The sequence below is a fragment of the Lissotriton vulgaris genome, chromosome 2_1, assembly GCF_964263255.1.
Source record: "Lissotriton vulgaris chromosome 2_1, aLisVul1.2, whole genome shotgun sequence".
Classification (NCBI taxonomy): Eukaryota; Metazoa; Chordata; class Amphibia; order Caudata; family Salamandridae; genus Lissotriton; species Lissotriton vulgaris.
Window position 1 is genome coordinate 1619607803 of NC_141687.1, and position 17504 is coordinate 1619625306.

Genomic DNA, 17504 nt, shown 5'->3' on the forward strand with positions numbered 1-17504 from the left:
TTCATCAGAGCTGTTCTGGAAACAGTACAGTTTCAGGCCTGTCCTCCGGAACAGCGAGTCCAGAATATTCTGCCTATGATTTCGATGTTTCGGCCTTTATCCTAGATTCTGGTGGCACTGACTCTGAAACTGTTGGGCCTTATTGCCTTCTGCATCCTGCTGGTGATGCATGTCCATTAGCATATGCAAGCTCTGAAGTGGGACCGGAAATCCGAATTGGCATGGCATAAGGAGATTCATGGTATTGTAACAAACAGGCCGGATGGCGTTGTGTACCTTGTGTCGCGAGGCCCTGCGCCTCTAAACATGGCATCAGGTGGCCAAGATGGCGGAGTGAGCGGATGTGTATCGACACTGCTCCTGCCAACCGCCCTGTTTCTAGTTCAAAACATAAGGTGCTACAAGGGACTTGTTTCAAAGACGTTGACTCTTAGTTAACGAGTGGTTTAACAATTTCCACCCTCTTGTATCCACAGGATATCAGGTTTGTTTCAAAGCAACATAAATGCAGGGAAGGTAAAGATAAAAAAGAGCTCGAGAAAGTGGGTTTGTTCTGAAATAAATCTTTACTTGGTAAAAATGATAAGGGATGGAAACATAAGTCAATTCAAGCAATAAGAGTCATGAACTAAGAAAGACAATCAATTTCTCTATAATTCATAACCCTAAGTATCAGCTCCAAATGGTTCAAACAAACAACCCAGATTAAACAATAAAACGTGGTTGTAAGATGGCGTCAGACGACAGCATTTAAAGGAGATGATAACTAGATGTCGACGTTTCGGTCTTGGTTGTGTTCATCAATAAGACCTTCATCAGGACGATGTTATGTTTCAATGCTGTGAACAACTCCCGGAGAGTGTTTAGAAAGGGCCGCATAAAAGTGTTCTGGCGGTCTGTGGGGCAATCTTTTAACTAGGCGGAGGTAAACCCACGTTTTTGGAGTGTGTTGATTGGTCCAGGCCAACTAGTGCACTGTGTTATTTTCTCAAGGACTCCAGCAACACGGGGAAAAACACCTTCGGTTCGTCGCAATACCGCCCTGTTTCAGCACCGGTTCCGACGACTCCGTGCCCGCAGTGTGGGGCATCGGACTGTCGGAACCGACTACTCAGCAGAGCGGACCCGGAGTTCCTGGCGGAGGCGCAGGGTCGCCTACGGTCCCGAAGGCACGAAGCGCCGCATCCCCCCACCGATCCGAAGGCGAGGCCAACCTCGGAGGAGGGTCATGACCGAGCGGGGAGCCCCCTGCCTCGGCGATTGTGGTGCAGCCTGAGGCGAGCAACAGCAGCGATCGCCAAGGGGCGAAACCGAGGCCCGCGGCAACTGCGGAGGCGATCAGACAGACGACAGCGCAGAAGTGTCGGCCCGGTGGGCGGCGGAGCTATGGAGAGAAGCCACGGGGCCCAGAGGCCGTTAGAGACGTGCAGCAGGAAAGGAGGCCTGAGGCGAGATCCAAGCCCGGGTGCAGCGAGCGGCGAGGCGGTGAGTCCCGAGCCACAGCAGCGAGAGGGGACCGGAGGGCAGAGGGGCCCCCTCGGCGGGCATACCGGCCCGGTGGTGGATGGGGTGCCCAGGTAGATACATCCCTGATCAAGGCCCGGCTGTCCTTGTGGGGCCTTCAGCGGTCAGCAGCGAGTGGGGGCACAAAGCTGGTTTCAACAGGGGCATAATAACTCTCTTCCCGACGGGAGCCTGCCCCCCCGGCCTGGAAGCAGGAAGTGACTCAGGCACCTAAAATAAGAGTGCTACAGCGTTGAGGGGATCCCCACGGACGCTAGTAGAAGTAACGGCTGGGAATCTAAGGGAAGGTGAGGCACACCTAAGCGGAGCAGAGGGCGCTGTCCAAAGCGGAGACCGACTGAGCATGAAACGGCGAGCGACCGCGCGCAGAGCGAGCCAAGAAGGGAGACTCATGCTAGGGTGCCCGGAAGGAGCACACCGGCCCCGTGGAGACCCAGCACCAAACCCAGTGACACAGTGAAGGTCATAACATACCGGAGTGGCAAACCGAGACCGGAACGCCTGGTGGTACGAGCGCCGGAGAAGCGGGATGTCGACAGCCAGGCCTCCTCGAGGCAAAACAGTGAAGGAACTGTTCGCTAAGACACAGACCCCCCCACAGACGGACGCAGTAGCCCGGACACGGAAGAAGATGGACCAGGCCTCCGACAGCGGGACAGAACCCATTACGAAGGCCTTTCTGGAGTCCCTCTTTGCGTCCCTGCAGGATGATATCCAGACTTTTAAGACAGAGTTCACCAGCGAAATCCCTGCGGTACGGCGCGAGATGGATGGCATAAGGGAAAGGGTGGCAGACCTAGAAACCAAAAGTGACGACAGGGACACGGAGCTCGCGGCCCAGCAACAGGAGATCATCCGGCTACACGACCAGCAGGTGGATCTACAGCTCCACCTGGAAGATTTAGAAAATCGCTCTAGACGCCATAACATTCGCATACGCAACGTGGCTACGTCCGATGCCACCCAAGATGCGTTTCGCTACGCTAGAGAGCTTTTCAACCACGTGCTGGGGCGGCCATTGGACTCTCCTCTACAGCTAGATAGAGCTCACAGGGCTGAACCGTCCCGCGCGGCAAAGGCGCCCCCCCCCCCCCACCCCCCCCCCCCCCCCCCCCCCTGGACATTTTGGTGTGCGTTCAAGACTATCGTACCAAAGAGGAGATACTACAGAAAGCACGCCAGAAACACCCGATAGCATTCCAAGGCACAGGACCACTGTTATTCCAGGACCTGGCAGCGCTCACACTAAACAAGCGCCGGCTTTTCAAACCAGTCACAACTTATCTGCAGCAGAACAACATTCCATACAGCTGGGGCCACCCCTTTCGCCTCATTTTCAGACTGGAGAATAAACAATACCAGCTCCGTTCGGTCTCGGAGGCCTGCACGCTGTTAGGAATAGAGAAGCCAGAGGACGGCGCCGAGGCCCAGGGTTCCGTGCCAGAGACAGAAGGGAGAAAACCACAATGGAGCCAACAGCAAAGACGGAAACGAATCAAGAAGCCTCCGGCGACGGAGATTGCAGCAGGACAGCGTGCCGCAGTAGATGCAGTGGCCACGGATAACTCCACCGGTCCCACGGGATGAGAGACCCGGTGACGCCTATTGACCCGGATGTCCGTTTTGGCCACATGGCCGTTGGCGGGAGGGTGCTCCCGAACAGACTAGTAAGACTACCTTACACTTATCTTTTTTCCTTTTCATCCCTGGATGAGAGACGATGACAATCTGCAGTCGTTGGGGGGGGGGGGCTGGGGGGGGAGTTGGGGTTGGGGAGGGAAACTGGTCCATGGTTCGATTGCTGGTAGGGACGGCTCTGAAGTCGGGAGGTTGGAGTTACGGCGCAGAGGCAGGTTGGGGGTTATCGTACCCGGCTACTCTAGGGCTACACAAGGGGCAGGGAGTGGGTTGGAACCTCTAGATGAAGAGCGATGAGCTGACTATCCTCACACTGAACGTACGCGGCCTGAATAATCCCGTTAAGCGCAAGGCGATCCTGCTCCACCTAGAACAATCCAGAGCGGACATCTGCCTCTGGCAGGAAACGCACCTTCTGAACAAAGATCAAAGATTGTCACAGGCTGATGTCCTGTAAATTTCCCCATCAATTTTTCTCCTCATGCCTGGATAAGAAAGCGGGAGTTGCGATCTTAGTGGCACAAAAGTTCAGGGGCAAAGTGCTGGGGAAGTTGGCTGAGACCAAAGGGCGCCTGCTAGTCTACAGGTTCGCAGTAGGCGACAGGACACTTACGATAGGTTCGATATACGGGCCCAATGACGGTCAGGAACACTTTCTTCACAGAGCGCTCACGGACGTCACCGACACTACTGACCATCACATAGTTGTGGGCGGGGATCTAAACTTAGTTTTCGACAACACACTTGACAGGTCCTTTCAACGCACTACACAGGTGGGGGCACTTACTACAGCGGGCAAAGCCAGACTGCTGGACTTAGGATTAACAGACCTTTGGCGCGAGCTGCATCCTGGTGAGAGACTACACGCACTTCTCAGCTGCCCACCAAACATATGCACGTCTTGACTATCTGCTGGTTTCCACTGCCACAAAAACTCTCGCCATCAGCGCTGACATAGGAACTGCTTCACTTTCCGATCATGCCCCGGTTAAAGCCGTCCTCTCCATGCCAGACACCCAACGCCCAAGCAGGATTTGGCGCCTCCAAGCCTCACTGCTGCAGAGGAAAGCGGTGGTCACCAAAATCCAAAGCGCGGACACTGACTATCTTATACATAACAGCAACACTGACACCAAACTTTCCACGCAATGGTCCGCCCTGAAAGCAGTTCTCCGGGGTAAATTCATATCACTCTCGACTGCAGAAAATGCAGAACGTCAGGCTAAGAGAGAAGAACTTACACAGCAGACCAGAGAGTTAGAACAGATGCACCGGAGGACGGGGGCGCCGAGAATATGGAGGCAGTTAAAAGCGGTCAGACAGCAGCTCGCAGCACTCGATCTAGATAGAGCAGAGTACGCAGCACTACGACTGCGCCACGCCTATTATACGGGCGGGGACAGGTGTGGGCGCCTGCTGGCTCACAAACTTCGCGAGGTCACGCAGCGCAGAGAGGTGCGAGAGATAAGGAGTGATGGTATCACAGTAGACGGAAACCAAGCGATAGCGGAAGCCTTCAGTGCATTCTACGCAGACTTGTACACAGCCGACCCTACTAGCTCAGAGGCGAAGACAGAGTTCCTGGCAGGTATCCCCCTGCCGGAGTTGACGCAGGAACAAATAGACTGCTTGGAAAAAGACATCCGACTGGAGGAGGTCATCTCCGCCATCTCCCGGCTCAAATTAGGCAAGGCCCTGGCCCCGGGACCGGAAGGTTTTCCGGTAAGCTTTTATAAGACATTCTGTAGCCAAGTGGCTCCGCTACTCGCACGACTCTTTACCTCTTTTGCGGAAGAGGGGGCGATCCATAGAGATCTACTAAAGGCGTCCATCGCGGTGATACCTAAGCCGGGTAAGGATCCCGTTGAGTGCGGAGCATATAGACCAATCTCCCTCTTGAACGTCGACCTCAAGCTTTATACAGGGATCTTCGCCTCCCGGTTAGGACCGTATATGGGGGGACTGATCGATCCGGACCAATCCGGATTTATTCCGGAGCGTCAGACCTCGAACAACACTAAACGGTCCTTTCACCTCCTAGAAAAAGCTGCGCAGACTGAGGGTGAATATATGATGCTGGCCATTGATGCCGAAAAGGCATTTGATAGAGTACATTGGCCCTACTTGGAGAAGGTGTTACTAAAAGCAGGGATAGGGCCTAAATTCCGAAATAGGGTGTTCAATTGCTATAAATTTCCGACAGCAACAGTTCGAGTCAATGGGTGCACGTCTCCCCGATTTGATATCGAACGCGGCACCAGGCATGGCTGTCCAGTGGTTCCTCTTTTATTCGCCTTATAGATGGTGCCTCTTGCACACCTCCTGCGCTCCGACCCGGAGGTGCAGGGTATCAAATTCGAGGGTGACGTTCACACCATCAGCCTGTACGCTGACGATGTGTTGATTTCCCTCGCGAAACCCCGGAGCTCCCTGCCGGCGTGCGTCGCGGACCTAGAGAGATTCGGCAGTGTCTCTGGCTTCAAAGTCAATATGACTAAGTCGGTGGCCCTCGATTTATCCCTGGACCCCACTACGCGCACTCACCTACAGGCACTGTTCCCCATACCGTGGACGACGGACACGGTCCCATACTTGGGGATTCAATTGACACCCTCTCTTCAGACCTCGGTAGACCTCAACTACTCTAAGCTGCGGCAGAAATCAGAAACGAGTTGGGTCAATGGAAATATTATCCGCTGTCCTGGCTGGGTAGAGTGGCGGCGGTTAAGATGACGATTCTTCCCTAAATCTTATACCTCTTCCGAACGATCCCTCTTGCATCACCTCGAGGCTGGATAAAACAGACGCAGTCGGACTTGTCACAGTTCATATGGAACGGGAGGAAACCCCGCCTGAAGCGCCAGATCGCCATGCTGGCGCCGGAACAAGGCGGAATCGGGATACCAGACTTAGCGACATACTTTCAAGCATCCCAGCTCTGTTTTCTAGTGGAATGGGTCAGATGGGAATCTGGGAAACACTGGTTGTTTCAGGACCAGGACGTTGCGGGACGGACTCTACAGGAAATCCCCTTTATGAGACGAGAACACAGGCCTCCCATTAATACAAATCCCTCATCACGCGGGTACCCCTGGAGATTTTGGACCGAGTGGGGGTTAGTCAGGAACTCACCACCCACCCTTCTCCCCTTACGCCCATTATAGGAAATCTGGAATTCTACCCAGGGATGGACGAGAAGTCGTTTGCGCGCTGGAGGCCTGCGGGCTGTCGGGCTCCATCATGTCTACGACTCAGAAGGGGTGATTCCCTTCCAGCAATTTCGGCAGGAATTTGACCTGCCAGAGACGGAAAGGCTCCGTTACTTCCAGGTTAGGCATTGGGCGCTCAACCCCACAGTGAGGTCGGCAGCGGACAGACATCTGACCAAATTCGAAGACTGGCTGATCTCCCGCACCAACGGCAAACAACTGATCTCAGACCTTTACAAGATGCTCATGCAGAAACACAAATACACATACAATGCAGGCAGCGTGCGCTGGGAGCGGGAGCTGGAGAGAAACCTGACACACAAGGAGTGGGAGGGAGTCTACTATAGGGCGCGACCCTCTACCTATCACATGGGACTTACAGATACTCACGAAAGTCGCGTCCTATTGGTATTACACCCCCGAACGCCTGTACGAAATGGATAGCAAACAAGATCCTCGGTGCTGGCGCGGCTGCGGTCAGATTGGCATGTACTTTGGGACTGCCCACTTTTACAGGAATACTGGAGCCAGATATTAGGGGAGGTAGACACACACTTCGAAACAGACATCCAACGCTTCCCCGCTTACGTGCTCCTGGGGTTGCCTTAATGCACTGAACTATCCACTCAGATCACGTAGAGGACGACTGATAGCGATCGCATTGGGGTCAGCAGTGCAGTACATAGTGGCGCACTGGCGATCCAAACATGTCCCCGCATATCAGGGATGTCTACATCGCCTCTGGATGGTTCTGGGCATGGAGAAACTGTCATTATCTAGAGAGGGGGAGGAAGCACGTTATGCGGAATTGTGGAAGCCATTCTTGTCCTTGCTGGCGTCTGAGTTCACGGAGGTGACCTGTCCTAAGTACCTCCGGCTGTTGAGACTGGCAGACACCGGAACGGAGCCAAAATCACATTGACCTACCAGTGAAGATTGTGTAGGCCCTAGGCTGAGGCACAAGCGGACCATGGACCAAAGGGAGGGGGGGTGGAAGGAGTTTGGGAGGAGGGGACAGGGGATCGGGGCGTGGGAGAAGTTGAGACTGTTTACGAAAGGTCCTCCCTTCTTTTCCTTTCCGTTCTGTTTTGGGTTGGTTATTGAACTCTTAGGATGGGGGTCTTAAAGTGGCTGATAAGCCGTAGAAGCACATGACCGTGCTCGAAGAGGGAATGTTGGACATTCAGTGGCAGTAATGCAGATGTCAGGGCTACTGGCCTTTCAGCGGAAGGGGGAGTAGCAAGAGCTCAGGGAAGCTCTCCATCCATATTATGTTTATGACGCGGCCGGCCCTAGTTGGGTTGTAGGCGGCTTGCTGTGTATGTCTTCTTGCTCATAACGTGATCACGTTTTGTGCCTTCCTCAACACTGCTTAGCAGGTTTGTCCCCAGACGGATCTGCCACTTTTAAGTGACATTTTTGTTTTGCCACCTGTTGTACCCTCAATAAACATATGTAATACTAAACATGGCATCAACATCTGGGCATTTCCCTGGTGGTGCGACATCTAGCAGAGCTCTCTTCAAGCTAGAGCAGACAAAATCCACTGTCAATGCCTAGGTGATTATGAATGGCGTCTTCATCCGGAGGTGGTACTAAGTCTGTTTATAAATTGGGTAAAACTTTGGTTACATCTGTTCTCCACCGTTTAGAAAGATCAATATTGGCCCTTCTGTGTGCTGGAGTTTCCAATGGGTTTCTTGCTCAGAGCCGTGTTTCGTCCCGATTATGTCGCTCAGGCCTCCTGTAAGCCTTTACACCAATATCACTCCTGCCCTAAGGTCCCGAGGAGATCAGGCACGACTGGGCATAAGTCATTGTTATTGCTCCCAATTGGACATGGAGTCCCAAAACCTGAGCATGAACATTAGTCCACTTATTAGGCTCTCTCTTCTGCATGATCTACTGTTGCAGCAGCAGGGCAGGGTCCTGCACCCAGATTGATGCACAATCCACCTTTATGCATGGAGATTGAGTATGGCAGTAAACGGTTCTTGACCTTCCTCCTGAAGCCTGTGATTTAATTCTGCAGCTAGGCGTCCCTCAACCAAGACGGTGTACGCCTGACATTGGGAGACATTTTGTCTTGCTGTGTTTTCAATGATGCTGGCCCCTTTCTGCACCATTGTCCCAGGTTTTGTTTGTTCTCTCATTGGCCTGGCAAGGCTTTACTCTTGGCACTGTTAAAGGATATCTTTCAGCTGTATCTGCTTTATTGCGGTTGCCAGATTATCCCTCCGTTAGTCTCCTGTTGTGATTCTTTTTCTAAAGGACTCAAGCATATGTTTCTTCCAAGACCCTTCATCATCCACAAATGGGACCTGAACCTGGTTCTCACTTTCTTGATGTATGCGCCCTTAAACAATTGTTCTCTTCGTTTTTTACCATCAAAACGGCATTCTGATGGAAGTTACATTGCCCAGGAGGGTTAGTGAACTGCAAGCACTTTCTGTGCACCATCAATACATATTATACCTAAAATGACTGGTGTTGAGAACTTAACCCTACTTTCTTCCGAAAGTGGTGTCACCTTTTCATGTATGCCAGTCCATCACCTTGCCTAACTTCTTTGCTCTGCCTTAGCCTTCCAAAGAAGAGGAGGGATTCTACCACCTGGAACCAAAAGTGCCTCGTCATTCTACATTGATCGTACCAGAGAGCTCTTTGAAATGGTCAGCTCTTGGAAAGGTTGTGCACAAGCAGACCACCTCACAATGGATTGTGCTCTGCATTAAAATCTGCTAGGCATTGGCCAAAAAGCAACCTCCTGAGGGCTTGCACACCCATTACAGTAGAGCCAAGGCTGCATCCACTATGTTAGCTCGCGAAGTCCCTGTCCTGGATATGTGTTGGGCTGCAGCATGGACATCTCTACACACTTTTACTATGCACTACTGTCTTGGACAGTTAGATCCTTCATGATGGTAACTTTTCCTGTTCGGTCCCACAGGACTTTTTGATCTAATCTGTTTGCAGACCCACCTCTGGGGAGGTATTGCTTGGGTTTCTATTCTATGGTAAGGAATCTGTGGCAAAATGATTGTATCAGATGAACAAGTTGCTTACCCTTGATACTAATTTATCTGGTATAGACTTCATCTAGCCGCAGATTCCTTACCGACTCTTCCTTCATCCCCACTCTGTGAATTGATTTCTCCTTATTGGGTAACCCTAATGAAGTTCTTAATGTCTGCACACTGGTACATCGTACTTCTTCGCACTGCACTTCTTGCGTGGAAAGATCGTGAAAAGTAACTGATGTCAGCATGCTGGGGTGATGCCTCTATAGGCACAGCTCATGTAACTTCATATACTGATGCAGAGCTGAACTATGCACCTACTGGTTCATGGAGGTACTGCTCAAAGTTTCCAGATCCAGTCATACAGTGGTTCGCCACAATAAGGAGTTCAGCAGATAAACTATTTTATTTTGCATTTTCCACAGAAAACAAGTAAACAAAACACATCGTACAAATCTGCCAAGAATAATGATGCGAAATCAAAAAAAAAAGAGAAGAAAAGAAAAGTGGATTGAATAGCAGAACATCCACACCCGGACATTTTGTGGAATAATCAATACAGCAGAAGCCCTCCCCCTCCCTTACCACCGCCACCATCCCGTACCCCCCACACTAGCACACAGACACAAATTCTATTTCAACTGATCCCTCCTCCGGGTCAGAAGGACATAATGTGGATATCAGAGGCGTGTATTATCTTGGACATTGTCATATGAAACCCTCCAGCTGTTGGCGCTTGATATGAGTATTAAAGGGGTGCCATATAGCATCGAATTTGGCCACCTGATTCTGAATAACACTCAATTTCTCCATTGCGTAAATAGACCACACCGGTCCCCACCACATACTGCCAGAGGAGGGGAGAGAGCAGGCTTCCCACAGGAGTCCATGTGGGAAAAATTCTATTGTCACCTGGGTCACCTAAGAGAAGTGTCAGCTTCCTTTCTCCTTTCTCCAGTAAGTTAGGAGCAAAGACGTTTAAGGTAACAAGTGACAATGAGGGAGCATTTGCCCCGGAAAGCATTGGAAGTCACAGCAACCCTGACAATGGGGTGGAAGATAAAGCCTGCTCCACCTGAACCCAGGATTTCCAATGCAGTGAAGGGTGGGGTTGCGCCTCCGAGACAGGTGGGGACATCCGGGAAGCCCAAGCCACCTTCCGAAACGTGACTGCCTCTCATTGCTCGTGCCACACAAGGAGACTTACCTCCCCATATAAAATCCAGGAGTTTTATGTGAATGTGTGTACGGATCAAAAAATGGTGGGCCAGCCGAAGAGTCTTGAGGGCATACAACAACCAAGGCATAACGTCATTTTCACACTGTTGAGTCTGACTAACCATGATATCTCCAGTTTCCCCCAACTGTATCACTTCAGCGATCTTAGTCAAATTTATCCTGCCCCCCACACTAGCACACAGACACAAATTCTATTTCAACTGATCCCTCCTCCGGGTCAGAAGGACATAATGTGGATATCAGAGGCGTGTATTATCTTGGACATTGTCATATGAAACCATCCAGCTGTTGGCGCTTGATATGAGTATTAAAGGGGTGCCATATAGCATCGAATTTGGCCACCTGATTGTGAATAACACTCAATTTCTCCATTGCGTAAATAGACCACACCGTTCCCCACCACATACTGCCAGAGGAGGGGAGAGAGCAGGCTTCCCACAGGAGTCCATGTGGGAAAAATTCTATTGTCACCTGGGTCACCTAAGAGAAGTGTCAGTGGTTCCTGTGGAAGTTGAAAGTTGGTCATGGACTGCACTGTACCTTGAATCTCAACCCCGAATGTCTAGATCACAGGACCTGACACGTGTGTAAAAAAAGTACCCCTCTCTCCACACCCTTCCAGCACTCCCAAACATCTTAGCCAGTTTAACAGGTGTAAGATATCAGCTGATCAATATCTTGTGGGCGTTCTCTTTATAGCGGACACAAATTGAAAGTTTAGCCGGTCTTGGCCAAATGGCCCACCCAAGTGTCATTAGAGATCTCCTTAGCAAACTCCCTCTCCCATTGCTGTTCATAGGCATGATGCTTGCGAGGAAGGTGTTAACTCTAAGGGGCAACGGTAGAGCCAAGATATACCTTTATGGTGTAGATTAGTGAGATAGTGACTCAGTGAAATTCTTGTTAAACTGGAGGGTCAGACGTGCCAGGGGCCTACCCACCCAATGGAGTGCTTGAGTCAGTATAAAGCTGTTGAGTTAAGTCAAATTTGGTGTCCAAGTCGCCCCTTGGCCTTAAATTACCATTATCGTAGAAGTTGCTCAAAATAGGGAAATGCCCTTGAGCCCATTGAAATGAGGCCAGATGGGCCCCACCCAGGTGAAAATCGGGATTGTGCATCAAAGGCTTCAGCTGAAAGTGGTAGGCTGGGAATGCCCTACGTTGGGGTTCCTTTCTCCAGTAAGTTAGGAACAAAGACGTTTAAGGTAACAAGTGACAATGAGGGAGCATTTGCCCCGGAAAGCTTCGGAAGTCACAGCAACTCTGACAATGGGGTGGAAGATAAAGCCTGCTCCACCTGAACCCAGGATTTCCAATGCAGTGAAGGGTGGGGTTGCGCCTCCGAGACAGGTGGGGACATCCGGGAAGCCCAAGCCACCTTCCGAAACGTGACTGCCTCTCATTGCTCGTGCCATACAAGGAGACTTACCTCCCCATATAAAATCCAGGAGTTTTATGTGGATGTGTGTACGGATCAAAAAATGGTGGGCCAGCGGAAGAGTCTTGAGGGCATACAACAACCAAGGCATAAAGTCATTTTCACACTGTTGAGTCTGACTAACCATGATATCTCCAGTTTCCCCCAACTGTATCACTTCAGCGATCTTTGTCAAATTTATCCTGCACACCTACTGTAAGTCGAGGTGATTTTGCATGCCTCAGTGATGATCGGCAGTGCTGCACTGCAGTGTTTCTCTTGCTTCCTCAAATTACTCTTGTGCTGGGCTCTCGCTGGGTTCTTGTTTTTTGGGTCGAGTCATGCCGTGCTGTGCCTCAGCTTGTCTTATGCCATTGCCCTGCAGCTCTGCTGTCACCGTGTGTTGGGGTTACTGTCCCAGCGTCTCAGACCAGTTTAGCTAAGAATTGAACCACTACTCTTGGAGTATAATAATTGGTGAACATCATGCCTGAAAACAGAATAGAGGCAAAACACAGCCGGGTAGTCTTAAATGCAGACTTTACCTCAATAAAAAAACATGATAAATTATCCCCTACCACTCAATGGCGCATTTTTTTTCTTCGAAATTGAGCCTGTTTAAATTGTCTGAGCATCCATTCTCCTTCAGTCTACTCTCCTATCCTTGAGTTCTAGTACCGAACTGCATCCTACCACCATCGTGCCTTCATCTCTCCAGCACCTCCTAGATTGAGTATTGACTGCTTGGCCCAAGAACCTCACCAATTAGTATTACAACCATATCTAACTAGTTTACTTAGTAATCACAAACGGCACAGACACTTCCAAATGAAATTGTAGTCTATTGCTCCAGAGCCCTGACTGCATCTGACTGCTTCGAAGTATGTTCTCGAAAGTATACTGAAGACCACAGCACCTCTAAACACTTTTGTATATAAATTAATATTCTTGCCATAAAACTGAAGTCCTATGTTGCCAAAGTTGTTTGCTTCAAGCAATCAGTTTGTTGTTGACTTGGTTATTCTTTGCCGTTTTTAGGTCGAGCCTGGGCAGCGCATACGCTGCTCTGCGAGGCATGCTATATTAGAGTATGGACTTGAAACTCCGCCCATATTTTTCATTGGCTTGTGTCATTGTGCTTGGTAAATGCTGGCTTCTGCTTTGTTAATAGGCTTAATAGTCCCTCCTAAGTACCCCCTCCCTTGTCTTCATTTGTAACTTGGAATACAACTATTAGGAAAGGGTCCAGGGGACAATATTTACCGACCTGTCAAGTTCATACCCCTATTGAACTACATTACAACAACAAAGCACTTGAGGGTCTGCAGAATTGAGCAAAGGAAGTGGCCACAAGATAATATCACACACCACTATCACGACTAACGGTGAAGGACCATCAGTTGTAAAGAAGTCCTATCAGCCCACCCATATGGCGGAGCATCGTCATCTAGGACTTTATCAGCAGGTTTATCTACGGCCAAGCCTGAGTATTAGTGCTTGGTACCAATAGATCCAAAGCTGAAAGAAGATGTGTCCTCACTGAGAGTGGTACTGATAGGGTGCAGTGCTCAAAGGAATAAATGTGTATTTAAAATGACGGTCAGGGTAGAAAAATGTATTTATTGTTATCTCCCTGGACGTCAAGTAAAAAAAGTGATGACAGTGTAAAAAAAATCACTGTACAGTAAGTGTAAAGAATCTAGGCCAACATGTTTCTGCCGTAAAGGTAATATTTTACCGGCATTCTTCAGGGCCAGGCTGAAATAACAGCTACTGCAACATCCACTATTGTGAGATTGAAATCATAATCAGAAAAAATGTTTTTTTGATATGGCATGGTTAGGTAAGTAGAACTCTGTGGCTAAACAAACCACCCTACCGTATCCTCGTGGATAACCATGTCAACAGCAATCCATTCCCAGCCTCGTGTGGGAAGTAAGCCTCACCTCACCCGGCAACGGCTCGGATAAAGAGGCCCCGCTCTGTCCGTCGGTACCTCCAGGAACCGACGGAAAGAGCGGGGCCTCTTTATCCGAGCCGTTGCCGGATGAGGTGAGGCTTACTTCCCACACAAGGCTGGGAAAGGATTGCTGTTGACATGGTTATCCACGAGGATACGGTAGGGTGGTTTGTTTAGCCACAGAGTTCTACTTACCTAACCATGCCATATCAAAAAAACATATTTTTTCTGATTATGATTTCAATCTCACAATAGTGGATGTTGCAGTAGCTGTTATTTCAGCCTGGCCCTGAAGAATGCCGGTAAAATATTACATTTACGGCAGAAACATGTTGGCCTAGATTCTTTACACTTACTGTACAGTGATTTTTTTTACACTGTCATCACTTTTTTTACTTGACGTCCAGGGAGATAACAATAAATACATTTTTCTACCCTGACCGTCATTTTAAATACACCTATATTCCTTTGAGCACTGCACCCTATCAGTACCACTCTCAGTGAGGACACATCTTCTTTCAGCTTTGGATCTATTGGTACCAAGCACTAATACTCAGGCTTGGCCGTAGATAAACCTGCTGATAAAGTCCTAGATGACGATGCTCCGCCATATGGGTGGGCTGATAGGACTTCTTTACAACTGATGGTCCTTCACCGTTAGTCGTGATAGTGGTATGTGATATTATCTTGTGGCCACTTCCTTTGCTCAATTCTGCAGACCCTCAAGTTCTTTTTGTTGTTGTAATTCATTTGTAACTTCCCATGAGAACTGCCCATTTTACTTCTGTTACACAGTATGTCTAATTTACTCTGTAAGCGCTATTTTCTTTCATGGGTTTCTCCTACTCTAGGCTCCACATGCTTTCCTGCAACATTCAGCACACCACACGCTTTCACTTTCCAAGAAGCCTGGGACAATGGCAGCCGCTTCTTTGAAGTGAAATAGGTCTCGCATTCACAAGAGTTTGAGCTATAAGCATTGTAAATGACAATGCCTTTTTGTGTTAATTATCAAAACAGATAAATGAAAAGGCATTGCCATTTACAATGCCAATAGCTTAAACTCTCGCAAATGCACGACCTTTTAGATTGCAAATGCTTCTTTTATTACGGTTATTCCAGAGTCGGGATTTGCACGAAAGAAACTTCACGATGTAGTAAATCACAATCTTTGTGATTGTAAGGTTCTTTGGGTGAACTTCCATTCTTGAGGAGCTTTAAGTTGTTCAGTCACACCCTCCCCACATGCCACTGCTATTATTTCTGCTGATAGCCTTCAGGTACATATTGGCGCTTCAGGATTTTAATTTAGCTTGTATTCTGCCACATCACTTAAAGCCAGTGTTACTGAGACATACAAAACTGGTAAACAACCATGGAACAAGTTAGTGCGAAGCAAGTATGGCTATTAGAAAAAAATCATTTTAATCTTTCATTTTTAGACCAAGAGATCCGCTTACAACAGAAGTGCTGGGGGCGTGGTAAAGTTTGTGCGTGCTACAACGGGAGAGGGCATAGTACAGCATGTAGATAATACACTTTAATGTGTTTTGCAATGCAGCAGCTAAATACAGTGCTTTTTTCAACTAGGACTATCCAACATATACAATCCTCGGTCAAGGCCAGTACCAACAGTGTTACCCAGGATCTTCCTACAGCGTCACGGCCCCAACAGGCACAGTCACGGAGACGAATACGGTATCAACATCTGAATACCAAACTGCTAAATTAGAAAGTGGAATGCCCCCTCTGAGAACATCAAGACTTCCCTCTGGTAAACTGTTTTTTTTTTACTGTCAATATTCTTTGGTTTGCTTTACTGTGCATGTGTTAAGTATTGTTGTTGATATAGTGATAAATTGCCCATCAGATAAACCACCACAAACTGGCAGGTGTAAGTAACTGCAGCATGAGTTGTAAAGTTTAATCTTTTGCCTACTGTAGTAGGTTTCGGCTGTTATCAATTATGTCTTAGGAAATGGCTCCAACATTGCGTTGAAATGTTCATTCTTAGGGCATGTTGAAGCATGTAAAGCAATGCCACTGTACCAAACAAGATGTTTAAGGGACTTGTCCCAGTAAAAGCTTCTTGTTTTATTAGACACAGCGAATATAAACATATATCAGAAACGTTCGCTCGCGAGGGCCGTGGCCAACCGCCAGCAGAAATGGCCGCTTCCTAAGGCGGTTCCATCAGAGTGCGCCCGTTCCCACGAATTTCCGTCTTTCACAGATCCGGCAGCTGGTTTAATTGCATACCGGAATACATAAGAACGCGCTGGGGATCGAATGAGCAGAGTCCCAGCAGGATCCGATCAGCGGTTCCAGTGATCAGGGCGCTGACGCACTTTATGAGGAGAGGCAGCCTACCTCGTTGCACAGACTCCGCCGAGCCGCAGCCAGACTTGGTGAACCCGCCACTTTCCTGTCTCCCTGCTGTGTACCAGGGTGCTAACATTTGGCCAGGCGACCGGAGGCTCTTGCATCGGACTTGGCGCTCATTGCTGGGGAGGCGTGAGGCGGGACTCCGTGGTGGCGAGAGCCTAGATACACCTCGGACTGCCTGCCTACCTACCCCTGGCCGCTGGGGAGCCTCGGCTGCACTGACTCTCGGTGCTGGAGGGAGAGAGCTACAGTCTACCCCGAACTGGTGGTGAACACATCTGGAAGCTGCCCGCTATGTTCTGAAGCGGGGTGGAGACCTTGTTTGACCTGTGCTGTGCAGATCTTAACTGGACACAACCCGTCGCCGTGAGAAGAACGGGCTGGAGTGAATTGAATCCCCCCTCTGGGTTCCCTAATCCCAGGGCCCTGCACAACGTTCCCCAGGCCGGCTCCAGCCCAGGTCAGTGACTGTTCACAGACTCCAAGAAGCCCACAGACATGTGTGGGGAGCAGCTGGGGTCTGGCTCTCCTCGTGGAATCCAGGGGAGGCGCTGAACACGTTGCAGCCATCCTGGGCCCAGTGCGAACTGTGGTTGGACGCTGCGAGGGGGTGCTGAGCCCTGTTGCTTCCATGGCCCAGTGGATCACCTGGCTGCTTTGGTGATACGCCCAGGTAGCATTATGGCCTCGCGGGGGAGTGGCACCTGACCCCCTGAGTGGCGCTGCCTGATCTGTTTCCAGGGCCCGGGTAATTGTGTCTTTGACTTGCACAATTAATTCAGGCCCTGTCCAACACGGTTCGAGTGGCGCCTCCAATGGACCCTCACCGGTACCAGACGCCCGTGCCCCCTGGGGTCCACGCTGATAGAACTGGCTATACTATGGCGGAGAGTCGCAGCTCCAAAGCAACAGTTCAAGCTAAACTGAACAAATACGGGTGGGATGGTGGCCCCGGCGCAAGCCCAGCCCGAGGTAGAATCCTGCTGTGCAATAAAAGCCACAGTCTGGTGGAAAAAAGAAAGAACCGACATTGGAGGACATTCTTGAAGCCATTACGACCGTGCGTACATTGTTGGAATAGCGCATTGACTGTGTCCTCTGAGGTATCCCTT

The 17504-nt window shown here is 49.8% G+C and overlaps 1 protein-coding gene across 12 annotated transcripts in view; it reads left to right on the plus strand.

Annotated features, from left to right (window-relative positions):
* EYA3 (EYA transcriptional coactivator and phosphatase 3) overlaps positions 1–17504 on the plus strand; it is a 1455294-nt gene that overhangs the window by 785406 nt on the left and 652384 nt on the right. For all 12 annotated transcript variants that reach the window (XM_086957503.1, XM_086957498.1, XM_086957496.1 and 9 more), the window contains one exon: positions 15598–15781. In XM_086957503.1, coding sequence (XP_086813629.1) covers positions 15598–15781 — 184 coding nt within the window. The remainder of the gene's footprint in view (positions 1–15597; positions 15782–17504) is intronic.